Source organism: Mustelus asterias, chromosome 17 (assembly GCF_964213995.1).
Source record: "Mustelus asterias chromosome 17, sMusAst1.hap1.1, whole genome shotgun sequence".
Classification (NCBI taxonomy): domain Eukaryota; kingdom Metazoa; phylum Chordata; class Chondrichthyes; order Carcharhiniformes; family Triakidae; genus Mustelus; species Mustelus asterias.
The window spans coordinates 12,365,308-12,392,913 of record NC_135817.1 but is presented as its reverse complement, the minus strand read 5'-3'; the positions used below and the strand labels follow the sequence as shown (position 1 = coordinate 12,392,913).

Genomic DNA, 27,606 nt, shown 5'->3' with positions numbered 1-27,606 from the left:
AGCTGTGTTTTGATACTTTGTGTGCCAAGGTTACTGAGAATAAAGGCCACAGAACTTCCAATATCCAGTTTACACCAATTATCCAGAGTGTCTCATTCTGCAAAAGTGGATCATATAAGCTGGAACATACGTTAGGTTCATATTGCTGGATTGGTAATCCATTGGACCATTAACCTGGAGATGTTTGTTCAAACCCCACCACAGCATATGAAGAATTTAAATTTGATGAATCTGGAATAAAGTTATATTAGCAGCAATGACAATGGAGCCGTCAGATTGTTGTAAAAGCCCAGCAGGTTTGCTCATGTTTTATAAGAAAGGAAATTACCATCTTTAACTGGTATGTACTACATGTGATCCCAAACCCATAGCAGTGTGGTTGGTTGACACTGTTCTGAAAGGAGAGCCACTCAGTTGTCAAGAAGAAAGTTCACTATCACTTTCTCGAGGAGTATGGTTGATAAATGCTTGCTGTGAAAGTAAGGATTACGTTCCCCTTTTGGGAATGGCTGAGAGACCTTTGAAAGGGAGAGATGATATTTTGAAACGCTGACCATGTGAATTGGTTTGTTAGCTGGCTGATTCCAGCCACATCTGACGGGGTGCTTACAAGTTGGCCAACAAAATAAAAAGCCGACCCATGGAGCACAACGGCGGAAAGCCAGCGAGTGCAAGGAAAACTTATATTGAACAGAGAAGAAAGAGGGTTTGAAAATCATTTAGTGCACCTCAGGTGGGAGTTTGTTTGACCTAAAGTGGAGACAGAAGTGGGCACTGAGCATATGTAACCAAAGGGAAAACAGCATCTGAAGGAACTGAAGGAGTAGGAGGAAACCTCCCTTGATGGCAACGCCAATGGGAATGTGAGTTCATGGGAAGCAACAGGTCATGAGTGGGAGACTGAGGAAAGAGAGAAACAACAGAAACGCCATCTCCCAATGGTGGAATGAAACAGGAACTGCAACCCAATACAGAGAGGGTTTAGAACGCCTCACATGGGTCATCCAGAAGAAGCTGGAAGACGAGCAATCATTGGTGAGAATGACTGAACCTAATCAGCTGAGAAAACCAACATAATTTGCAAATGTAGTATACTCGTTATAGCCCACTGTGCAAATAACCTCGAAGTACCCAGCATGCTTATACCTAGGGCATAGGTTTAAGGTGAGAGGGGAGAGATACAAAAGTGTCCAGAGGGGCAATTTTGTTCACACAGAGGGTGGTGAGTGTCTGGAACAAGCTGCCAGAGGTAATAGTAGAGGCGGGTACAATTTTATCTTTTAAAAAGCATTTAGATAGCTACATGGGTACGATGGGTATAGAGGGATATGGGCCAAATGCGGGCAATTGGGATTAGTTTAGGGGTTTTAAAAAAAAAAAGAGGGCGGCATGGACATTTTGGGCCGAAGGGCCTGTTTCCATGCTGTAAACCTCTATGACTCTATCAGATGTAGAACCATAGAAAGGTTGTGGCACAGGAAGGGGCCATTCAGTCCATTGTGCCTGAAAAAGAAAAATGAAAAACCAGCTGCCCGTTCTAATCCCACCTTCCACTGGATGCCGTGGAGAGCCCGTCTCCTGTTGGCTATCCTTGATGCAATTTACACCTTTATAAAATGAGAAGTTTTTATTATGCTTTTTGCTTTTTTTCAACTGTGATAATTTTGGAATTTTAAGTGATATTTTAAGTTTATTCTTTTATGTTTGGTTTTCTAATAGTGGGAGGAAATAATATTTAAATCCACAATTCATTGGGTTGGGATGTCACGCATGCCATGGGCAACTTTGTATCCTTATTCTTAAAAAAGGGAAAGCTCTTAATTTTGAGGAACTGTCAATTCAAATTTAGATTAAACCACATTTTTTTATTCAGTGATGAAGCCAGCATTTGCTCATCCCTACTTGCCCTTGAGTAGGTGATGATGAGCACTGTTGAAAAGCCATCTTCTATATTCTTGACTGTCTGATAATTCAGCGTTTGAACTCTGCTTTACAAAGTGTCTTATGATGCTCATTGGGTTAAAGGCATTGTGCCAAGAGCAAACTGTTAGTTTATGCATATGCAGACCTTTAATTTTGCCTTTGTAAAACCTAAATAGTCAAGACTTGCATTTGCAGCAAACTGAAATATTCAAATAGTCGATTCTTTGAAAAGTAGGTACAAGTGATTGTCCCAGCAATGTGTTTCATATTGTTATTTCCAAACAAAAACTAAGGCTTTTGCACTCTGCATGTAGTGGCAGTCTCAAGGATGGGTTACGGTCTACTGATTCTACCACAACTAGTCAACAGCTTAGCCTCAGCGTAGGCGATGACAGTACTGGCAGCTGGTCCAACCTGAGTTTTGAAGACGACCATCCAGATGAGACCAGCAGCTTTCTGCACCTCAGTGACAGGTAAATGTCAGCTCGGGTTTTCATTATAGTTAAATCATTTTAAATGATGTTATATTGTGTGTCTTCCCTGTAATTAACAAGCAGTCTGGAATTCTGAAACAGTTGGGGTTTGAACAGTTTGCTTCCAAAGAGCAGCTATTCATGAAACCAGATGAATTGAATATATTGTCCATAATTTCAAGCTCTTCAGTATTGGAGAATCTCATTATAAAGTCCTATGTCTTGGAGGTTTTTATACAAACGGACATTATTTGACATTGGTTTAGCTTCACATAAAGAGCACATATAGAGTATGTAGCCGACCTGCTGAATTTGTCCTGTGAGAATTAAGGTGGGTGATGCGTTCAAAATTGCCAAATTGATTCCTGCTGCGTTGTTACAGATACGTAAACAATCTAATCCGGTTCCCATTTCCCAGTTCATTTAGCAACCTGTACAAAGGAAGAGTTTTGTTCAGTGGGATTTGGAAGGTTTGCAACAATTAAAATGGCAAAACTTTTAGAAATTTGAAATCCAAAAGGCCTTGATCAACTTTCAAACCCATTTTGTTTCATTCTCGCTGAGCTTTTTAACATTCTTTGTTCAGGTCCATTTAGATAAATGGAGATGAACAAAACCAGCTGATTTCACATTCTTGCATCTGTCACAGTTTGTCCATGTTATATAAACTGGGGCAGGTAAAACAGTTGTTAACTGCACTTTCGTTATATCACTTTCAAAGCACTTATGGTTTTTCTTTTCATAGAGCTCTGTAACAGTCATTGACGTGTTTTTGAGAAGGCAGCATTTTGTTCCCACATAAACTGAATGGTTATCTGTTTCAACATGCTCTATGTGGGTTAAATATTTGAAGGTTTCAAACAAAACCTTTTCATTTCACAATTCATGCACATTGAGGATAGGGAGGTAGGCGTGGGGATGACTATTTTTAGATAGTAGGAACGTTAGAAATAGGTCATGTATCCCCCTCACACCTGTTCTGCCATTTGGTTAGACCATGGCTGATCTGCATCTTAACCACATCTACACACCTTGTTCCATAACCCTTAATGCCCTTAAGTTTTAAAAACTCCTAAATTTCAGTTTTAGAATTTTCAGTTGACCCAACCTTGACAGCTTGTTGGGAACAAGTTCCAGATTTTCACTCCCCTTTGTATAAAGGGATGCATCCTGACATCACCCCTGAATAGCCCAGCTCTCACTTTTAGGTTGTGGTCACATGTCCTGCACTCTTTCACCAGAGGAAATAGTTTCCATTTTCCACTGTCAGTTCCTTAATCATCGTAAACACCTCGCCCCTTAATTTTCTATTTTCACTTTCACTGGCAGTTCACTTTTCACAGTTTGCAAGGTTCGTCACTTTCTCTTAATGAAGAGTTTTAAGACAGTCAGCGATATTGTAAACCTGCTTGTGTTTTATCAGCCCTAACTTGGTTCGCATGTTGAACCCTGACCGGGGAGTAGATGCCTGATTCACCTTGTGATGGTCTAAGGCAGTGTTCCAATCACAAAGTGAATGCCTGACATTGATCGCTAGGACTGATAGGCAATCACAAGAGTGCAGAGAAATATCTGTACATGATTATGGTTTTTTCTGTGCTAGAATAAATAGATTACTTTTTTTATTCATGAAGTTGTGAAGCAGTTTAATTTTATGATTTAATTTTATATTATTGCCAAAAATGAGGGATTAGATATATAAAATGTGTTCAGTACATAATTCTGAAAAGCACTCATGGAATTAATTTTCTAAACAAAATAGTAAAAGGTGTACGTCTCTTGCCTTCACTGTAACAAGTTCCATCAAGTACAACTTTTCAATGTGCTAAAATGGAATGGAAAAATCATTTTGTTTTGATCTCTTTATACCCTCTAAAGAAAAGAAGTGGCCAATATTTCTTATCTAAATGACATAGTGTTACATCTGTGGTTACTATTTTTGACTGAGCATAGTAACACGTGTCAGTTCTGCTCCAATTGCTTATACTATTTTTGGAACTCAAGGGCTGGTGCAAGAAATAGGTCATCGAAAGAAAAGGGTTAAAATTGATACAAAAAATGGTAATCCGCAGCTTACCAAATTTAGTGTCCAGGCACTAGGCACATTGACTTCAGGAGGATCAGCAGATGGTGAATCAGGACCAGGGTGTTATAACTTAATTTCCTTCCTCTACTCATTAGCCCTGAGATGGCAAACATAGTAAGAAGTCTCACAACACCAGGTTAAAGTCCAACAGGTTTATTTGGTAGCAAATACCATAAGCTTTCGGAGCGCTGCTCCTTCATCAGATGGAGTGGAAATGTGCTCTCAAACAGTGCACAGAGATACAAAATCAAGTTACAGAATACTGATTAGAATGTGAATCCCTACAGCCAGCCAGGTCTTAAAGGTACAGACAATGTGGGTGGAGGGAGCATTAAACGCAGGTTAAAGAGATGTGTATTGTCTCCAGACAGAACAGCTAGTGAGATTCTGCAAGTCCAGGAGGCAAGCTGTGTGGGGGTTACTGATAATGTGACATAAATCCAACATCCCGGTTTAGGCCGTCCTCATGTGTGCGGAACTTGGCTATCAGTTTCTGCTCAGCGACTCTGCGCTGTTGTGTGTCATGAAGGCCGCCTTGGAGCAAGCTTACCTGAAGATCCAAGGCTGAATGCCCGTGACTGCTGAAGTGCTCCCCCACAGGAAGAGAAAGGTTGGGGGAGCTAGGGCTGTTCTCTCTGGAGCGGAGGAGGCTGAGGGGAGACTTAATAGAGGTTTATAAAATGACGAAGGGGATAGATAGAGTGAACGTTCAAAGACTATTTCCTCGGGTGGATGGAGTTATTACAAGGGGCATAACTATAGGGTTCGTGGTGGGAGATACAGGAAGGATATCAGAGGTAGGTTATTTACGCAGAGAGTGGTTGGGGTGTGGAATGGACTGCCTGCAGTGATAGTGGAGTCAGACACTTTAGGAACATTTAAGTGGTTATTGGATAGGCACATGGAGCACACCAGGATGATAGGGAGTGGGATAGCTTGATGTTGGTTTCAGATAAAGCTCGGCACAACATCGTGGGCCGAAGGGCCAGTTCTGTGCTGTACTGTTCTATGTTCTATGTTCCATCTGATGAAGGAGCAGCGCTCCGAAAGCTGATGGTATTTGCTACCAAATAAACCTGTTGGACTTTAACCTGGTGTTGTGAGACTTCTTACTGTGTTCACCCCAGTCCAACGACGGCATCTCCCCATCATGGCAAACATAGCCAGAGCTGCCTGCCTGCCCTTAGAAAAAATTCCAAGCATCCGTTCTTTGAATTCTTGATGTGGAAGAAACCTGCTGAATTGCATGTGAGGACATGGTCAACAACCTGAAAAGGGCCATATCTGTTCTCGAGTTGCTACATGTGCATAGTTTGACCAAGCAATGGTGATGGGAGAGGGAATGAGAAATTGTCAGTTACTGAATGTCCACTGCCTTTTTTTTTCCCTTTCTGGCAGTAATGGCAACAGCAGTAGCTGGAGCAGTCTGGGGTTAGAAGGAGATATATATGAGGAGAATATATCCTTTCCACCATCAGACAGGTTGGTCTAGTCTAGGATTCATGAAAATTGGTTGGAGTTAGGAAGTTTAATTGACTGCATGAGAGCATGGCTTTGGACGTGAAGCGCTTAAGTAGCATGTGCATGTAATAAAGGCCTTTAGACAGGTCTATAAAATTCTAAATGTGGTAAAACTTAAAAGACTGTTTTTTGATATCACCTCCAAATAAATCATTGCTTTCTTTCTCAATGCTTCTGCTCACTTAATTCTTCAAGAGACTTGTGGTGTTTTGCACAATCTGATTTCTCATTTAGCTTCTCATGGTATTTTGTATTTAATGGCTCAGCCTTTCATTAGCACAGTGTGATATAAGCCAAGCATGAATAATTGTGTATTGCTGAAAAAGAAATGTCATCCGAGCTTTTCATCTTGCACTCATCAGGGTAGCTCGCAAGAAATTACCAAAGTAATGGAGAAGAGAGTGCTGATTGATGAAGACATGGCCATGGACTCAGAACCTAGTCTCCAATATTAGATTTGATTCTGTGATTGTTCAACACCTCCTTAACAATCATGTTTGTGCTAAGAATTCCACTGAAAACCAATTTAAGATTATTAGCCGGGCTCGCAGTCTGATTCACCTACGCATGCTAGAAGCAACATATATTCACACACAGGGCCCGGTCTTTTGCAGACAGAAGGAACATGTCCATATTTTGCACCCTTTTCAACAAAACACCAGCTTAGGCAATGGCTATTCTCTAGTTCTTGTGAGCTATCCTGATGAGTACAGAAAGAAAAGCTTAGGTAGCATGTCTCTTTCTTCAGCAATATTTAATATTTATACTCCCAAATAACTACTTGAATAATGACTATATTAATTGGGTTTATTCAACAAACCTGTACTCTGACTTTGAATCAAGGGCAGGAGACCTAAGACTAGATTATAACCCAGTGTCTGACCCCAGGGAGAGCACAAGGCGGATGAATTTACCCAGATGTTCTTGTGTCATTCCTTACATGAGTTGCGCAGGGTTTTTGCACAACCCTGATTAAGAAATCCAGCCAATAATATTTGTTACGAAAGTAATGGTACATTTCTGTGATGTCTTCAGGCTAAATCATAGAAACCCTACAGTGCAGAAGGAAGCCATTCAGCCCATCGAGCCTGCACCGACAACAATCCCATCCCAGGCCCTATCCTTAACCTCATACATTTACCCCGCTAATCCCTCTAAGCAATGCATCCTGGGACACTATGGGCAATCAACTTAACCCGCACATCTGTGGGAGGAAACCGGGACTCCCAAAGGAAACCCATGCAGACACGGGGAGAATGTGCAAACTCTACATAGATAGTGATCCAAGCTGGGAATCGAACTCGGGTCCCTGGAGCTGTGAGGAAGCAATGCTAACCACTGTGCCACCGTGCCGCCCCAAATATTCCAAACGAGGTGGCACGTTGTAATCCACAGTGTTTTATCTGACTCAGTTGAATATTTCCCATCTCACTTCCTCCCTCAGCAGTTTCCTGAACACTGACTTGTTAAAATTCCCAAGTTGGAAATCACATGGTGGTTTCCCTTTGGATTTGAGCACTGTCTCTTGTATCTGTGGAATATACTTTGAACGCAGCCTGAGTCAAAGTGTTTGAAAGTTTTCAGCTGGCTGTGTTAACGTGAATTCATATAATCTAATGCATGAAAACACAAAATTTAGCACACAGTTGGTAATGATTTGCTGTTAAGAGTGAAATTCCAACACATTCCTTTCACACTGACAGCTGCCCACAGTTTCTGTGGGCTTTGCTGAGTACATTTACTCTAATTCAAAGTCGTCTTAGTATGACAGCCTCTGTCACTAATCCGTGTTGACTGTGAGTTGGGCAAGGAACAATGAGATGCTTCAACCAATCAGATTGAACAATCTCAACTGAGCCATGCAGAGTTCAAGGCAAGAAATCTAAATTGGATTTAGGCTGAGATAACAGAGACAGAGTAATCACCACACTGAATAGCACATTTATTTCTGAATACGCCAGCTTTAACTTTAACCATTGTTTTTTGTGGGCAGGTAGTGGGCAAATGCAGCAAGTTGGCATTGTTGCAGTCATTTCAGTGCTGAGTCTGTTGGTGAGGATTGACACAGTTCAGCCAGTGGGTGAGCACTGATAACTGGGGAGTGTGCAGCTTATGAACACATCACACCTCTGTAGGTAGACCTCTTCAGCAGCAGCCACAGCAGCAGTACAGACTGCTTAATTGGATATATTTATGGTCTCACTAACTGTACAACTGTTAAAACATCCCTACTTTTATATTCCATTCCCTTTGCAATAAATGATAATGCTCTATTTGCCTTTCAAATCACTTGCTGTATCTGCGTACATTTTGTGATTCATGTACTCGGGCACCCAGATCCCCCTCTACCTCAAGAATCCTGCAGTTTCCCTCCTTTTAAATAAAATGCTGCTTTTTGATTCCTCCTGCCAAAGTGGACAAATTCACATTTTCCCATATTATACTCCATCTATAATTTTTTTTCGCACTCGCTTAACCCATCGATATCCCTTTGCAGGCTCCTCATGTCCACTTCGCAAGTTACTTTCCCAGCTATCTTTGTGTCATCAGCAAATTTAGCACCGATATACTTGGACCCTTCATCCATGTAATTGATATAAATTGTAGATAGTTGAGGCCTCAGCACTGATCCCTGTGCTATTCCACTGCTGATGGCTTCACCACAAATCCAGGGCCTTCATTCAGACTTCCAGGATTACAGGTGTAAACGATACTGTTGAGATGAAGGTTAAGGTGCATTGTTCAAGTGCTCTCTTGGGGAAAGCTAGTGCAGATGTACTTGGCTGGGTGCCTGATACTTAAAGATAGAAATGTACGACATTCCCCATCACCTTGACTAGCATAACATCAAAAAGGAATTAACTGAGAGACAACATGTCCTTGGTAAGATTGGTGACCTTTGGAATTTTATTTTTATTTGGATATATATTTTGAGACACTTTAACAAAAATTAAGTCTTGAGAAGTGAGTATTTGCAAGTTGGAGGAAATGAACAGTAATTCTTGAACTGCATCGTCAAGTAATTGCTCCAGAAGGGTTTAACTAGCGAATCTTTGTGCATGCACAGTGCTGCAAAGCAACTGTGGGAGGCTTTGTACCTGGCACTTATCTTGCTTAGAAGCAAGTACAGATCACAAAAAAAGGCTGCAGACATGAGGCACCATTAACTGTGGAATAGCATGAGAAGTATTCAGATTCTAATTGCTTGCTAGTTGGAAATGCATGTATGTGTATGTGTCCAGCTTTTGCACTGCGTTTTTATATTAAACAATTAGTTTTACCTCTCATTTAATTTTAATTCTGAACACTGTTTGCACTATATCAAAGTAGCTGCTGAGTTGGAGTGAGCACTAAATGGCCTATTTCTTCCCTGCGAATGTAGCGATAGTAGTGAAGACAAAGAGGAAGAGGTGCAAGAAGATTCTGAAGGTACAGTATGAAGTTACATTTTTGTCCCAAAGTATTGCATCAGAGAAAATCTTAACAAGACTGAGATGTGTGCAAACCTTGTGGCGCCCACTCACCTAGATTGAAGGCACAGATTAAATAACTAGCATTAGCAACTCTTCGATGTAAACCGCGTGCAACTTATTTATCTCACAATCTCCGAGCACAGAAGGAAGTCATTTGGCCCATCCTGCAGCTTTGAAAGAACTACCCAATTGATCTCACTCTTTCTCCATAGCCTTGCAAATATTTTATTCTTTTCACATAAATAAGGTGCATGCTGCAAGCCATAACCAAATTGGATAATACCAGATTTACTAACACAGCTAACAAAGTCATGATTTCAAAAATAACTCAGAATTTCCAGATGATGGAATTGGTTAATCAGATCTTTCCTTCCTGATTTAGTGTCTATCCCAGAATGCTGTTTAACCAGGTGTGGATAACAGTCTAAGGAAGCCACATGAAGATTGGTGTCTCTTCGGGGACATCTCTGATGCCAGTGCATGTTGTCAGATGAAACTAATGTTCTCTTACCTGGCACTCAATATTAGCTCTATGGTGACCCATTCAATTGCATATTTAGTTTCATTTTTAAATCTCAGTTGCCATTCAACAAGGCACCGGTTGACTCTTTGCAGATATTTTGTTAATTACTGTTGATCTAGCCACACCTCATCCTGTCAGGCACCCTTTGAAGTTGTGGCTTTCAAATTTAAGCAGTCACCATGACATGGTGCCCTTGTTTCATAGAATTTATATAGGATGGACAGCGCAGGAACAGGCCGTTTGGCCCCTCCACTCCACGTCAGTATTTACACTCCACTTGAGCTGCTTCTCATCTTTTTTCAACTAAATCCAGCATTGTTCCCTCTTTTCCCTTCTCCCTCACACGCCTGTCTGGATTTCCTTTGAATACTTCTGTACAATTCTCTTCAACCACCCCCCCTATGGTAACAAACTCCTCATTCTCACCACACTCACGGTAAAGAAGTTTCTTCTGAGTTCCCTAATGGATTTCTCAGTGGCTATCTTATATTGACGGCCTCTCGTTATGCTCTTCCCTACAAGAGGAAACATTCTCTCTCTGTATCTGGTCTATCAAATGCTTGCTTAATTTTAAACACCTTTATTAGGTCACCCCTCAGCTGTCTTTTTTTCAAGATGGTGGGGGGAGAGAGAGAGATAATTGCGGGGTGATGGAACTGCCGACTGGGCCATCAGGTATTTCAGGGTTAGTGAGAGGCCTCCTACAAACTAAACAAATGCCTTATCCCTCAGCCCTCGTGATATTCATTTCATTAATTGGCCACTGTGTGCGAGGGGCAAGCCACCTGCTGGGGAGTCCATTCCAACACTGTACAGCAGTTATAAGTGATATCTCCATTCACCAACCCTCTATGCAGCAATTTTCTGATCTGTCCTTTAACAGTTCTGGAAACAGATCTGTCACCGAGCCTGGTCTTTTCACTTAACCACCCAGCATCTAGTGATTACATCTAATTTGCCCATTCTTTCCCCCCTCTGTGTGAAATAGTTCTCTGATCTGTCCATTCGCCTCTCCTGTATATAGTCGCTCTACTAGGTTTGTCCGTCCTTTACCCAGTTTGCCATAGTTCCATCTGACTTGTCCGTTTCAGTCTTCCTTTTCTGGGCTGTACATCTCCAAAGAGTTTTAGCTACTTTGGCACTGACACTCTGATTAGTATATTGGATGCTTTTGTGGCCAGTGATTATTCCAGTTGATGGATTGTCATTTATGTCCTTGGCTGGGACAACAGGTACTATCTCCACAGGCCACACCCTTCTCTGTGAGTTTGAATCTGTTTAACAATGAAGAGGTTATAGAATGGAAATAAAATCTCAATGAACAGATGGATATCTTCACTAGACAATTCATATCTATTTTTCTTGGAAGTATGAGCAAGGCCAGCATTTTTTACTCATCTCTAATTGCCCTTGAGAAAGTGATAATGAGCTACCTTTTTGAACAATTTGGTGAAGCAGCTGCCACAGTACTTTTGGATAGGGAGCTGCGAGAACTGTGATATATTTCCAAACCAGGATGGTCTGCAACTTGGAGGGAACTTCGCATTCTTTCATAGGATGTGGGCGTCGCTGGCTAAGTGGTGGTATTGAGCAGCCTTCTTGAACTGCTGCCATCATGTCATGTAGGTACACCCACAGTGCTGTTAGGGAGGGAGTTCCAGGGTTTTGACCCAGTGACTGTGAAGGAATGGCGATTTATTTCTAAGTCAGGGTGGTGAGTGACTTGGAGAGGAACCTCCAGGTGGTGGTGTTCCCAGGTATCTACTGCTCTTGTCCTAGATGGTAGAGATTGCAGGTTTGGAAAATGCTGTCGAAGGAGCCTTGGTGAGTTGCAGCAGTGCATTTTGTAGATGGTACACACTGCTGCCACTCTGTCAGTGGTGGAGGAAATGTATGTTGTAGTTGGTGGATAAAGCGCCAATCAAGCGGGGCTGCTTTATCCTGGATGATGTCAAGTTTCTTGAGCACTGTTGGAGCTGCACTTGTCCAGGCAAGTGGAGAGTATTCCATCATACCCCTGATTTGTGCCTTGTAGTTTGTAGACAGGTTCTGGGGAGACTTAGAATCATAGAAATGCTACAGTGCAGAAAAAGGACATTCAGCCCATCTTGTCTCCACTAGCCAAAAGAAAACTAGCCGCTTATTTTAATCCCACTTTCCAGCACCTGGTCTGTAGCCTTGCAGGTTCCAGCACTCAAGATGCAGATCCAGGTACCTTTTAAATTAGTTGATATTTCAACCTCAACCACTAACTGAGGCAGTGAATTCTAGCTGCCTATCACTTTCTGGGTGAACAAATTTTTCCTCATGCCCTGTCTAATCTTTTTACCAATTACCTCAAATCTATGCCCTCTGATAATTGACCCTTCAGCTAGGGGAAACAAGTCTTTAATGTCTACCCTATCCAGGCCTCATAATTTTGTGCATCTCTATTAGATCACCCCTTAGCCTCCTCTGTTCTGAGGAAAGCAACCCTAGCCTATCCAATCTTTCCTCAAAGCTGCAATTTTCAAGCCTTGGCAACATTTTTGGAAATCTCCTTTTATGCAATTATGCCCTTTCTGTGACTTCTACCATGTAGATGATGGACTGGTTTTGGGGAGTCAGGAGGTGAGTTACTTGCCCAGAATTCCTAGCCTTCACCTGAACTGTGATGCGTGTCCTGGAAAATTGTATAACTTAGATTGTGGAATTGGCTTTAAGCTAAATAGTGGGTCAGGGAGGAGGGGGAAGGTTCATGTGAGGGGAGATTTGGAAAGTTTAAGTGAAAGGACAAGGTGCAGGGTAATGATATGAGTAATGATAACCGCTGTGTGACAGAGCATAAGAATGCAGCAGCAAATAAGGTCAGAATTTTTCAAAATACTGTAAAAAGAGTTAAAGGCACTTTATCTGAATGTTCACAGCATTTGTAACAAAATGGATGAATTGATAGCACAAATACAAATAACTGAATATGATATAATGGCCATTACCAAGACGTGGTTGCAAGGTGACCAAGGCTAGGACCTGAATATTCAAGGGTATTTGCCATTTCAGAAGGACAGAAGGGAAAAGTAGATGGGGCAGCTTTGCTAATAAAGGATGAAATCAATAGTGAGAAATGATTTGTAGAATCGGTTTGTTAGAGATGAGGAATAGCAAAGGATAAGATTCACTGGTGTGAGTTGTTCATGGGCTCCCTAGCAGTAGCTACACAGTAGGTAATTACCTGAGGCAGTGAATTCTAGCTGCCTATCACCTTCTGGGTAATACATGGAAAAATATTTGGGGCTTGCAAGAAAGATACTGCAATAATCCTGGGTGATTATAATCTTCACATTGATTGAACAATTCAAATTTTCAAAAGTAGCCTAGTTGATGAGTTCATAGAATTTGTTAGGGATGGTTTCTTAGAACAGTACATTCTGAAACCTACCAGAGACCAAGCTATTTTGAACCTGTTAACGTTCAATGAGACAGAATTAATTAAATACCTCATGGGCAAGAATGAGCATAACATGATAGAATTTCACATTCAGTTTCAGAGTGAGATATATGGGTCCATAACTAGTGCCTTTATGAAAATAGCATTGGCTAAATAGGTTAAAAGGTAAGATGGCAGAGAATCTGTGGAAATTTAAGGGGATGTTTCATAACTCAACAAATATATATTCCACGAGAAAGAAAGACTCTGCGAAGAATGTGCAATCTGTGGCTAACGAGGAAGTTTTGATGGTATCAGATTTAAAGAAAGGGTGTGCAATGTTGCGAAGATTAATGGTAGGCCAGACAATGGGAACATTTTAGAAAACAGCAAAGGATGACTAAAAAATAATATAGAGAAATTGGAGTATGAGAGAAACTAGCAAGAAATAAATAAAGCTTTACAGGTATATATAAAGAAAAAGAATAGCTAAAATGAAATTGGTCCCTTAGAGAAAGACTAGAGAATGGAAAATGAGGAAATGACAGATTTTGAACAATTATTTTGTATCTTGTCTTCACAGTAGATGACATAAACATCCCAAGAATAGTAGTAAATCAAGAAACATAAGGGAAGTAAGAACTTAAAACAATCATTACTGCAAGAGAAACATTTCACTGGGCAAACTAATTGAACGTAAGGCTGAAAAGTCCCCTGGACCTGATGGTCTTCATCTTAGGATTTTAAAGGCAGTGGCTGCTGAGATAGTGAACATATTAAAATTCCTTAAATTCTAGGAACGTCCCAGAGAATTGGAAAACTGCAAATATGACATCTCTGTTCAAGAAAGGAGGGAGACAGAAAGTAGGAAACTGCAGGCCAGTTAGTCTAACGTGTGCCATTGGGGAAATACTAGAATCCTTTATTAAAGACAAAGTAGCAAGACATTTTGAAAATAAGATTGCAATCAGGCAGAAGCAACATGGTTTTTGCTGAACGGGAAATAGGGTTTGAGCAAGTTATGAGAATTCTTTGAGGATGTGACAAGCAGAGTGGATAAACAGTAGATGTGGTGTATTTGTATTTTTAGAAGGCATTCGATAAGGTGCCACATAAAAGCTTACTACACAAGATAAGAACTTATGCTTTTGGGGTGATATATTAGCTGGTTTCAGTAACTGGCTGGGATATGGCAAACTGCAACTAGTAGAATGCCACAGGGATCAGTGCTGAAGCCTCAACCATTTCTGATCTTTTTGATGACTTGGTTGTAGGCATTGGCGATATTGTAGCTAGATTTGAAGATGGTATGAAGATAGGTAGGAAAGCAAGGTGTTAGGTGGATATAAAGTCTGCAAAGGGTTATAGACAGGTTCAGTTAGCAGATGGATTATAATGTGAGAAAATGCGAGTTGTCCATTTTGACAGGAAGAATAGAAAAGCAGAATACGATTTAAATAGAGATTGCAGAATACTGCAGTATAGAGGGGTTTGAGTGCCCTTTGATTTGATTTATTATTGTCACATGTATTAGCGCACAGTGAAAAGTATTATTTCTTGCGTGCTATACAAAGCATACCGTACATAGAGAAGGAAACTAGAGAGTGCAGAATGTAGTGTTGCAGTCATAGCTAGGGTGTAGAGAAAGATCAACTTAATGCAAGGTAAGTCCATTCAAAAGTCTGACAGCAGCAGGGAAGAAGCTGTTCTTCAGTTGATTGGTACATGACCTCCGAGAGAACGTCCGAGGTGCATGGGGTCCTTAATTTGCTGGCTGTTTTGCCAAGGCAGCGGGAAGTATAGACTGAGTCAATGGGCGGGAGGCTGGTTTGCGTGATGGATTGGGCTACATTCACAACCTTCTGTAGTTCCTTGCAGTCTTGGGCAGAGCAGGAACCATACCAAGCTGTGATACAACCAGAAAGAATGCTTTCGATTATGCATCTGTAAAAGTTGATGAGTTGTAGCTGACATGCTAAATTTCCTTAATCTTCTGAGAAAGTAGAGGTATTGGTGGGCTTTCTTAACTATAGTGTCGGCATAGGGGACCAGGACACATTATTGGTGATCTGGACACCTAAAAACCTGAAGCTCTTGACCCTTTCTACTTCATCCCCGTTGATGTAGACAGGGGCATGTTCTCCTTTACACTTCCTGAAGTTGATGACAATCTCCTTCGTTTTGTTGACATTGAGGGAGAGATTATTATTGCTGCACCAGTTCACCAGATTCTCTATCTCATTCCTGTACTCTGTCTCGTCATTGTTGAGATCCGACCCACTACGGTGGTGTCATCAGCAAACGTGAAATTGGAGGGGAATTTGGCCGCACAGTCATAGGTGTATAAGGAATATAGTAGGGGGCTGAGAACACAGCCTTGTGGGGCACCGGTGTTGAGGATAATCGTGGAGGAGATGTTGTTGCCTATTCTTACTGATTGTGGTCTGTGAGTTAGGAAGTTCAAGATCCAGTCGCAGAGGGAGGTGCCGAGGTCCAGGCCATGGAGTTTAGAGATGAGTTTTGTGGGAATAATGGTGTTGAAGGCTGAGCTGTAGTCAATAAACAGGAGTCTGACATTGGTGTCCTTGTTGTCTAGGTGTTCCAGGGTTGAGTGCGGGGCCAGAGAAATGGCGACTGCTGTGGACCTGTTGCGGCGATAGGCAAATTGTAGTGGTAATCCGGGAGGCTGGCATTGATTAGTGCCATGACTAGCCTTTTGAAGCACTTCATAATGATGGATGTCAGAGCCACTGGCCGATAGTCAGTAAGGCACGCTGCTTGGTTTTTCATAGGTACTGGAATGATGGTTGTTTTCTTGAAGCAGATAGAGACCTCAGATTGTTGTAAAGAGAGGTTGAAGATGTCTGCGAATACCCCCGCCAGCTGATCCGGCACAGGATCTGAGTGCTCGTCCGGGTACCCCATCCGGGCCAGTCGCTTTCCGTGGGTTGACCTTCGAGAAAACTGCTCTGACACCTGCAATGGTGACCCCAAATCCAGGGCTTCCAGGAGGGCATGCTCTCACTGACCTCTTGCTCAAAACGGGCATAGAATGCACTGAGCTCATCAGGGAAGCTTGCGCTGGAGCCGGCGATTTTACATGCCTTCATCTTTTACGTGAATAACAAAAGTTTAGCATGAAGGTATAGCAAATAATTAGGAAGACAAATGAAATGTTAGCCTTCATTGCAAGGGGGTTGGAATTTAAAAATAGGGAAGTCTTGCTACAACTGTAAAGGCATTGGTAAGACCACACCTAGAATACTGTGTACAGTTTTGGCCTCCTTATTTAAGGAGGGACATAGTTGCATTGGAAGCAGTTCATAGCTGGTTCACTAGGCTGATTCCTGGGATCTTATGAGGAAATGTTGAGCAGTTTGGGCCTGTATTTACTGGAGTTTAGAAGAATGAGAAGTTTTTTTTTCTTATTCTTTCATGGGAAATGGGTGGCCAGCATTTATTACCCATCCCTAATTGCCCAGTTGAGTGGCTTGCTAGACCATTTCGGAGGGCATTTAAGAGTCAACCACATTGCTGTGGATCTGGAGCCACAAGTAGGTCAGACTAAGTAAGGGTGGCAGATTTCCTTCCCGAAAGGACATTAGTAACCCAGATGGGTTTTTATGACAATCGACAATGGTTTCACGGCCAGCATTAAGTCCAGATTTATATTGAATTCAAATTTCGAACGTGGGTCCTCAGAGCTTTTCACTGAGTCGCCAGATTACTAGTCCAGTGACAATACCACTCTACCTCCCCATCTTACTGAAAGATACTCAGGGGGTTTGACAGGGTGGAATATTTCCCCTCATGAAATCTTAAACTGGGTCACAGTTTCAAAATAAAGGCTCTCCTATTTAAGATGGCGAATAGGAGGACTTACTTGTCTGAGCATCGTTAGTCTTTGGCATTCTCTTTCCCAGTGAGCAGTGAGGTCATTCAGTAGGACGAATTTTGTGGATAAGGGAACCTAGGGCTACAGGACCAGGCAAGGAAGTGGAGTTCAATCCAATACCACAGCCATGATCTTATTGAATTGTGGAACAGGCTTGAGGGGCTGAATGGCCTACTCCTATTTCTATTGATCTTCGGTTCTTATCAGCTGGTGAAACCAGATATACCAGGTTACCAGATGGAGCCATGTAAATTGTCCAATGGGGATGATGCTGTATTGTCTTCCCAGTGGGATACCAGTAACCCACAGTTGGGCACATGTAGCTTGCCCACAATGTACCCCAGTGAAATGAGCTGGATAGACTTCGCAAACTCCAGTAGGGGCAATGCCACAGGTCACCAGCTGGTGCAATGTAGCAGTTATGTCAGGTTGCTTCATTCTGCACCCTTCCCCCAACCCCCATGAGGCTATTTGGCAGTGGAAGAATTCATCTTCAGGATGTTTGCAGTCTTCATTGCTGCTGCTCAATGGTACAGGGGCAGGGATCTGAAATAAATGAGCAAATATTGTAAATATGCAGGAACCACAAGCACGAAACATTCGACTCTCTCTTTCCTCTTCATGACCTTAGCAGCAGTTGTAATTTATATTTTTCATACTTGTAACCACCATTTTCTTTTGATTAAAATAGTGCTAATTTCTCAACAATCAACTCAAATCCATTTGCACCTTTTTTTATCCGTTTATAGGTCTGATGCAGGTGAAAGAAGCATTATTAATTTTAAATGTTGACCTCAAACCCAGCAATCTCGATCCTCAGATGAGAACGGTGTTGCAGTGGATAGCTGCCTCACAGTTCCAGGTGTCTTTGATCTGCTTCAAGGAAGCTTTTGAAGATGAGCTGTCGCCTGTGAGTATGAGTTTAAATGGTGCTTGCTTACAAGGTGTTCAATTGCTTTATACAGAATTCAATCTTGTTTTAGTTTTCTCTTTACCTCCTTGTCAAATTACTCCTTCCAAAATGTATCACCTCACTTTTTAGGGTTAAATTCCATCTGCTACTTAGAAACATAGAAACCCTACAGTGCAGAAAGAGGCCATTCGGCCCATTGAGTCTGCACCGACAACAATCCCACCTGGGCCCTATCCCCATATCCCTACATATTTACCTGCTAATCCCTCTAACCTTCATATTTACCCACTAATCCACACATCCCGGGACACTAAGGGGCAATTTACCATGGCCAATCAACCTAACCTGCACATCTTTGGACTGTGGGAGGAAACCGGAGCACCCGGAGGAAACCCACGCAGACACGGGAAGAATGTGCAAACTCCACACAGACAGTGACCCAAGCTGGGAATCGAACCCAGGTCACTGGATGTGAAGCAGCAGTGCTAACCACTATGCTACCGTGCCTATTTGACCATCCCATCTGTTTTTCTATAGCCCAAGACACTCAACCTCACTATTAAGCACCCGGCCAATCTTTGTGTCAACTGCAAATTTACTAATCCTCCCCCCACATAGTTATCTTTGTTGTTTATATAAATAACGAATAATAGGTGACCCAGCACAGATCTCTGTGATATGCCACTGGACACTGGCTTCCAGTCACTAAATCAGCCTTCTGTCATCACCCTTTGCCTCTGAAAAGGGAGGAGTCACAGGTAAGATGGGTTGAATGGCCTCTTGCTGTGCCTTAACAATTCTGTGATGAAAGGTTATTGACCTGAAATGTCAGTCCTGTTTCTTTCCCCACTTGCTGTTTGACCTGCTGAGATTTCCAGCATTTTCTCTTATTTCAGATTGCCAGTAGCCACAGTATTGTGTTTTTCAATTAGTATCTCATTACACTGTTAACTTGTGCCTGTAGATGGTGAATAGGTTTTGGGGAATCAGGAGGTGAGTTACTCGCCTCAAAATTCCCAGCCTCTGACCAACTCTTTTAGCCACAGTATTTACCTGGCTAGTCCAGTTCAGCTTTTGGTCAATGATAACCCCCCTGGATGTTGATAGTGGAGGAATTCAGGATTTATTCCCGACTAAATAAGTTAAGTTTATTTATTAGTCACAAGTAGGCTTACATTCACACTGCAACAAAGTTAGTGTGAAAATCCCCCAGTCGCCACACTCCGGTGCCTGTTCGGGTGCACTGAAGGAGAATTTATCATGGCCAATCCACCTAACCTGCACATCTTTGGACTGTAGGAGGAAACCGGAGCACCCGGAGGGAACCCATGCAGACATGGGGAGAATGTGCAAACTCCACACAGACAGTGACGCAAGCCAAGAATTAAACCCAGGTCCCTGGCGCTGTGAGGCAGCAGTGTTAACCACTGTGCCACCGTGCTGCCCGCTGTAATGCTAATTTGCACATATAATACTGATAGAAGTATGAAGATATTTTGTACAGGAGGAGGGTTATTTTGGCCTGCATAGTCTTCAGTTTTCCTGGTTGGACATTTGTGCTGAAGATTCCACCATAGACAGTCTGCCACCAGTCAGTCCACCCAGTCAACACAACCTTTTGCCCCCAACTCCCAGATTATTATCATTAATAAAGAAAACCTTGAAAGAAAATGGGAAAAGGACACCCTGATTCTAATGCTCCGATGATTTATTTTCTTCTTTGGATACTGCAGAACAATCTTGGAGACTTGGTAACCTCAATCCTACTTTTCAACTCTGTCTCTGCACCCTCGTTATATTCGTTCAGTAATTATTCAGCACTTAAATGCAACATCGTGACAAAGCACTTCACTCCTTGATAGCGCTTTACATCAGAGTGTTGCTTTGAATCTGTGGCTTCACCTATCTTTTGTTTTAACTCATTCATGGGATGCGGCCGTCACTGGCTGGGCCAGCATTTATTGCCCATCCCTAATTGCCCTTGACCTAAGGCAATTTCAGAGGGCATTTAAGAGTCAACCACATTGCTGTGGGTCTGGATTAACATGTAGGCCAGACCAGGTAAGAACAGATATCCTTCCCTGAAGGACATTAATCGACAATGGTTTCATGGTCATCATTAGACTTTTAATTCCAGATTTCTATTGAATTCAAATTTCACCATCTGCTGTGGTGGTATTGAAACCCTGGGAGGCGAATTTTCCTGTTCCACCTGCCACGGGAATTGGAGCGGGCGAGGGGCGAACCATAGAAAAGTCTGTTGACCTCGGGCAGGATGTTCTGGTTTCGGGGGTGAGCGCAGCCATAAAATCCCGCCCTAGGTCTCTGGATTACCACTCCAGTGACAATGCCACTATGCCACTGCCTCCCCTAATGCTGATGTGCTGTTATCTCTCTAGTTTTCTGCAGTGGTGAAAAGGGCAGAAGCGAGGGGCTGGAAGATCTGCGACCTGCTGCGAGCAGTTCTGCGATACTGCGAGACCAGGGAACAAGACCCAGCTGGAGCTCACTGCACTCGCATTCCCCTCTTTGACTGGCTGCTGGAGGATACATAGAACATGTAGCCACGTACAAAGACAGTGAAAGTCCATTTGTAGAGGGTTGTCAGGTACCCACCAGCCAAGTATTGCTATGTGTGCAGCCTACTGAACAAGGAGCTGAACCAGAATGTTTGTGTTCTTTATGACAAAAAGCATAACGTGGTAAACTCTCTTGTACTGTAAAGTTAGAAAAGATTTTGTTGCGAGGACAAGTCGAGATCTAAATTAAACACAATACTAGGCTGGAAAGTTCCTCGAAGCTGCTCTTGCTTAACCACTGTTACTTTACCTGTAGTGTGGCTAACAGTGCGGTTCCGAGGATATTCCCGCCGATTTCCTCCTTGCTCAATTTTCAAGTATAAGGAATTTGTGATCCCTCCCATGAGAATTAGTTGGAGACATATCAGTTTGAAGGTTGTTCTTGCAGCTTCCTAAAGACTTGCCATTTTGAAGCCACACCTAATCATTCAGTTGATGGCAGTGTGCATTGTACTAGTGTCTAGTCCCAGAAGTTCTGACATCCTTTCAGTTCCGGATGTTAACACCATGACATTAGCTGTGGCCGAGGAACTAAACTTGTGAAATCCTTCGCTCTCTAGGTGGCTGTTGGGTCCTACACTTTACAATCACAGCTCATTCTAAGGTAAACCTGAGACTTTACTGGACTTTCTGATCATTTAAGATAAACCAGTGCTGTCTCAAAAAACAAAAGAAATTACATGTCAACAATCATCTGCAAGTTGGGTTCTTCAACAAAAGTGCACGTTGACATGTACTAGTCTAAATTACAACACACTCAAGTTTGAACAGCCTGCAACACAGAAGGCTTAGTTATGGTACTGGAGGGTTGTCTAGGGCTTTGTACCCTGACCACCAGCTTCAGCAAAGCTGAGAGAGAATTGTAACCCTTGAAGATGAGGTGGTGAAGAGTACTTTGTTTTGCTAGTGCTTCCTAACTTACACTTACTTTCGTGGTGGAACCTGTCACTCTTTACAAACCACGAGAAAACTAGCTTTGCTATTGTTGTGTAGTGCAGCTTGTGGTAATTGGAGACAAAAAGCATATTGCCAGTATCTATCCAAGTGTGGCTGTCTCCGCAGATTTATTAATGCCCCAGCTGCTGACCCCAGTCCACTGACCTGGTGAGTCACAGGCAAGATCCCCTCTAGCCGCTGTCTCATAATTGCCCTTAGTTTACCAGTCCATTCTGTGCAACATTCCATCAAGGTAGTGGGAGAGAGGATGGGAGATTCACCTTCGGCTATCGACATGTCTAATTCACAACACTCCCTATTTACTAAAGTGGAGTCTTGCACCAATGGACCCTTTAAGGTTTGCAACTTGGTATTCTGTTTCCTCAGTCCTGCTTTGTTTCTATGGTCAGTGTGCAGATGCCCACTTCTAGATCTCCTGGTTAAAACATTTTAACATGACGAATTTGAACTTTAGTGTCATGAGAAATACAGGGCAGACTTTCTGGGGTCTATTCTAGCAAATATCAGAAAGTCAGGCGGGTTCCTTTACTGGCCAGCGTGCAATCCATCTGAATGGGTGGCATGGTGGCACAGTGGTTAGCACTGCTGCCTCACAGCGCGCCAGGGACCTGGGTTCATTTCCCGACTTGGGTCACTGTCTGTGCGGTGTCTGCATGTTTTCCCCGTGTCTGTGTGAGTTTCCTCTGGGTGCTCCGATTTCCTCCCACAGTCTGAAAGACATGCTGGTTAGGTGCATGCTAAATTCTCCCTCAGTGTACACGAACAGGTGCCAGAGTATGGTGATTAGAGGATTTTCACAGTAACTTCATTGCAGTGTTAATATAAGCTTACTTGTGACGCTAATGAACAAACTTTGAAACTTTGATTTTCCGATGATCACTGCCTTTTGTTAGTGTGGGACACAAATCTCTCCTATAGAAAATTCTGGAAGATGAGGCTATATATTTGTATTGTGATCACAAACAGAAAATTACAAAAAAACGCATTTGGAAATGGCAGCAGACCATTTTGATATGGGCCCACAGATCAGGTAACTCTGGTTTTTTAACTATTAGGTTTATGCTGGGAGCAGATGGATCTTTAAGATGGTGATATTTACCACTATATACTGTCAGTTGTGTTACATAGGGGTTACATTCCCACAAGCTGACCTCTTGGAGGGAGCGAATGATTCTGTACGGCTCTGAAATTATGGCCTGCATGTTATGTGCTGAGTTGAAAACTTTGCTCTGTTTAGAATAAAAGGATTTGGGTGCCAGGATAATACAATTCCAAAGACCCCTAGTGAGAATGGGGTAATGTATAGCAACTGCACAGTGAGACTCAAGTTGTGACTTACAAAAGCATCGTCTTTCAAGAAAATTTTAATGGACATTCCTACACTTGAGTCAGTCTGATGTACAAAAGCAAACGTCCTCAATCCCATTGTGACAATAATTTGTGTTTTTCTGCCAACACTTCAAAGCTCCCCAGCACTGATTTGTTATATTTCCCGCAAGTTTAATGTTTGGATTAGTTGCATCATTTTATCAGCTCCCTACACCATCTGCACAGTAATTTACCAGCTGACTTATTTTTGCCATGTGCTAAAATGTTGAAAGCCATTGTGAGTTCTATTAGTGTTCATACTCCCATGAACACATGATGGGCTGCGTGCATGTAACCTTATGAGGTGCCAGAATATCACACTATTGCCAGCAGTAATAAAATTCATTGCAGATTAAATTTAATCCTTTGCTTATATAAAATTCACAAGATACTGCCTGAGATTTCCCACTTCAGAGATCCTGTTATATACACATTGGAATCCCCAGCTCCTGCCTTTGATTATTTTTCTATCTGGTAGTGGATAAAATATGGATAAGGAGTATGGAATGCGTTTTCCCCAACTACTTTGATTCAACATAGCACCTTTTAACCAAGTGATATCTGCACCACCATGCAACTAACTGAGTGGAATGTTTATTCCTGGTTTACTTAGTCACTTTATTTTTTGTGTGTGTTCCTCTGTTTGTGCTCTATTCTCAGTTGTACTTAGTGATGCCATTTTGATGACAATGTGAAGCATTAAAATTGAACTTGATTTTGATAGTACTTATTTTGTTACTGTGCAGTGTTAATTCCATTGTAATTCACATGCTAGGGGTAAATATGAAGTGTGTGATGTCTGGTTGTAATCTCTATATGAATTATGCCAAAAATAGAGCAATGAAGTTCATTTAACTTATAGCAGTTTTGTGTGTCAGCTATTAATCCAAGTGTACATTCTGTTCTCAGATTATAAGCTGCAAGTTGCACTATGTTGATGTCTTGGTTTATTTCTCCAGCAATGACTAAAAAATAAATAAACTGTAGATCATCTACTGAGTTTACATGTGTGTTTTGTTTTGTATAATAGGATTAAATTCCTGAGGAACATGTGCTGGTGTCTTCACTATGAAATTTAGAGACGTAGAAGTAATGTTTTCTGGCTATATAGGGTGCATATATTTCTTCATTTTAAGGCACATATAGATAGCACCCAATAAGTTGAGGCTTGGTTTGACGTGATAAATTGTTTTATCCCACATTAAGATGAAATATGCTAGGGAATCAATTTGAGCATTCTAACTAATATTCATGTAACGATACAAAATAAAGAACGTATCACACTTCTCCATGTCAGTAAGAGAAATATGAGAAATTTGTAGATGACATAAAATATATGTGCAGAGGACACGGCTGGCCAGATAGGTCACAGAGAGTTTCCACTGTGGCCGTTGCAGGTTGTCACTGTTGTACAGCTAGATTTGTTAAATGCAAGAAAGTTGCTCTGGCCACTTGCAGGAGCATAGAACATTACAACGCAGTACAAGCCCTTCGGCCCTCGATGTTGCGCCGACCTGTGAAACGAATCTAAAGCCCATCTAACCTACACTATTCCAATATCATCCATATGTTTATCCAATGACCCTTTAAATGCCCTTAATGTTGACGAGTCCACTACTGTTAAATGACTAAATAAGGAATGACCAACACCACTGAATTCAAGAAGTTAGCAATGACCAGTCCAATTTGTAATGTGTTCGTATTTATATATAGTAATTCCTTGTTTAATGTTCCTGAAAAATGCAACTTTAACAAATCAAATTTTCCCCTTATAATCAGTGTAAAATCTGTAGGAGCTTTTTCATCAGAATAAAAACCATTATACGCTGTAGAAATTTGTAGATGACATAAAAATTGTCCATGTAGTTGATGGCGAAAAAGATAGCTGTCGACTCCAGAACAATATCAATGGTTTGGTTGAGTGGGTGAGATGGACAAATGGAATTCAATCTGGAATTTGCTCACAGTGAATGAATAAACTATTGCACTAAGTTGTTACACTTTGGAAACTCGTGCACAATAGCTTCTTGCCATGTTTTGTATCTTGAACAAGTTTTACTCGAGGGCACCTTATTTGGTAGTGCTTCAGAATAGCATTTAAGCAGATTTTATAGCTCTGTTGTTGATTACCATGGCATGACAAGGTCCCACGAACAGCTATGATTCAGACAGATATCCTGGTTTCATTGTATAGGCTGAGGTCAAAGCTGTTCCTTTCCTCTCAGAAAGGCATTTAGTCAGTCAGCACTGCTTCTGTCTACATCCCATAAATTGTGTAACACTTCTTGAATCTTTAGAATTTCCCAAAATACTTTTAAACTGTAGCTACAGTTGCAATGTGGACAAATGGCAGCATCTTCTTTCCTTCAATATCAAAGCAACCAATTAGAATTCCACATCATTTTCCATGGTGAGTTCTTTGGTGACAGATGAGTGTTTTTGCCGGAATCAGTATCCACAGATTAAGCTGTGGATCCCAGATAGGCCAGCTTGTGAATCTTGATTTTTCCAATAAAGCACACTTGTCATCATCATCACTACAATGGAGCTCAGAGCAGGAGGTACTTTATGGCTAGCTTCTTGCCATGTTTTGTATCTTGAACAAGTTGTTCTACTTGAGGGCACCTTATTTGTTACTGCTTCAGAATAGCATTTAAGCAGATTTTATAACAGTTGTTGACTACCATGGCATGATAAGGTCCCACAAACAGCTATGATTCAGACAGATATCCTGGTTTATGTATGTAACCATTTGTCTGGCAGGAATGTATTTGTCATGTTGAGGTTCTCCATGGATAATGGTCCTTTGGATAGGGTCCCAGAGGATAGTTGGTTTCTATGGAGCTCTACCCCACTAAGCAAGCACCTTGCTAAGAGTTATCAAGTTAGTGAGGAACACTAATGAGTGAGGATCTCTCAACCTTCAGAAATGGCATCACTCCAGACTTTACTGAATATCCTAACTGACCCTTCCCATGACTGATAAATGTTGAGAGAGGTCTTGCGTATTACTGGATTCCAGGGGCTTTTATCTGAAGAATTGCTGACAGATTTTCTCCAGCTTTTTGAGCTGGACGAGGAGAAAGACAGTAAGAAGTTTAACAACACCAGGTTAACACCAACACCAACTTCTTACTGTGTTTACCCCAGTCCAACGCCGGCATCTCCACATCATGACTACCGAGGAGAAAGACAGCAGTCTTTCGTCCATGTCATAGAATCATAGAAGCCCTACAGTGCAGAAGGAGGCCATTCGGCCCATCGAGTCTGCACCGACCACAATCCCACCCAGGCCCTACCCCCACATATTTTACCCGCTAATCCCTCTGACCTACGCATCCCAGGACTCTTAAGGGGCAATTTTTTTTAACCTGGCCAATCAACCTAACCCGCACATCTTTGGACTGTGGGAGGAAACCGGAGCACCCGGAGGAAACCCACGCAGACACGAGGAGAATGTGCAACTTCCACACAGACAGTGACCCGAGCCAGGAATCGAACCCGGGACCCTGGAGCTGTGAAGCAGCAGTGCTAACCACTGTGCTACCGTGCCGCCCGTGTGTATGACTGAGGATCCTACAATTCCCACAAGAAAGCTCAGTACAGAGCCTGGACTGGCAATCTGAAAGTTGAGAGTTCAAATCCAAACAGAGAACAAATTTCACAACTTGCCATGGCGTCAAGCCATTTGTGAAACTGAATTCAATAAATCTGGTCGCCTATAGGCAGGCACCCAAAAAAGAACTCAAAAAGCTCTTCTGATGAAGAGTTGTATTGAATTTTAAATGTTAAGTCTCTCTCTCTTTCTCTCCACAACTGCTGCCAGGCCAGCTGAGTTTTTCAAATTTTTCTGCTTGTATTACAAAAGCTGCCATTTGATTTTATTTTATTTATCATTGTCACATGTATTAGTATACTGTGAAAAGTATTGCTTCTTGCGCACTATACGGACAAAGCATACCGTTCATAGAGAAGGACAGGAGAGAGTGCAGAATATAGTGTCACAGTTATAGCTAGGGTGTAGAGAAAGATCAACTTAATATGAGGCAGGTCCATTCAAAAGTCTGATGGCAGCAGGGAAGAAGCTGTTCTTGAGTCGGTTGGTACGCGACTTCAGACTTTTGTATCTTTTTCTCGATGGAAGTATGTCCAGGGTGCGTGGAGTCCTTAATTATGCTGACTGCTTTTCCGAGGCAGTGGGAAGTGTAGACAGTCAATGGATGGGAGGCTGGTTTGCGTGATGGATTTTGCTTCATTCACATGCCTTTGTAGTCTCTTGCAGTCTTGGGCAGAGCAGGAGCCATACCAAGCTGTGATACAACCAGAAAGAATGCTTTCTATGGTGCATTTGTAAAAGTTGGTGAGAGTCGTAGCAACATGCCAAATTTCCTTAGTTTTCTGAGAAAGTAGAGGTGTTGGTGGGCTTTTTTAACTATAGTGGTAGATTGTGGTAGAAGCTGATGTCTATTACTGAAAGAAGCTGGCTACC

The 27,606-nt window shown here is 42.0% G+C and overlaps 1 protein-coding gene across 3 annotated transcripts in view; it reads left to right on the top strand.

The window, feature by feature from the left end:
• Positions 1-24,120, top strand: part of akap11 (A kinase (PRKA) anchor protein 11) — a 92,254-nt gene extending 68,134 nt beyond the window's left edge. For 2 of the 3 annotated variants that reach the window (XM_078232294.1, XM_078232296.1), the window contains exons 8-12: positions 2,238-2,396; positions 5,881-5,964; positions 9,386-9,432; positions 18,050-18,210; positions 20,613-24,120. In XM_078232294.1, the coding sequence (XP_078088420.1) occupies positions 2,238-2,396; positions 5,881-5,964; positions 9,386-9,432; positions 18,050-18,210; positions 20,613-20,768 (607 nt within the window). In that variant the 3' untranslated portion in view covers positions 20,769-24,120. The remainder of the gene's footprint in view (positions 1-2,237; positions 2,397-5,880; positions 5,965-9,385; positions 9,433-18,049; positions 18,211-20,612) is intronic. The other variant, XM_078232297.1, reaches the window with a different exon arrangement.
• Positions 24,121-27,606: the final 3,486 nt, after the last annotated feature.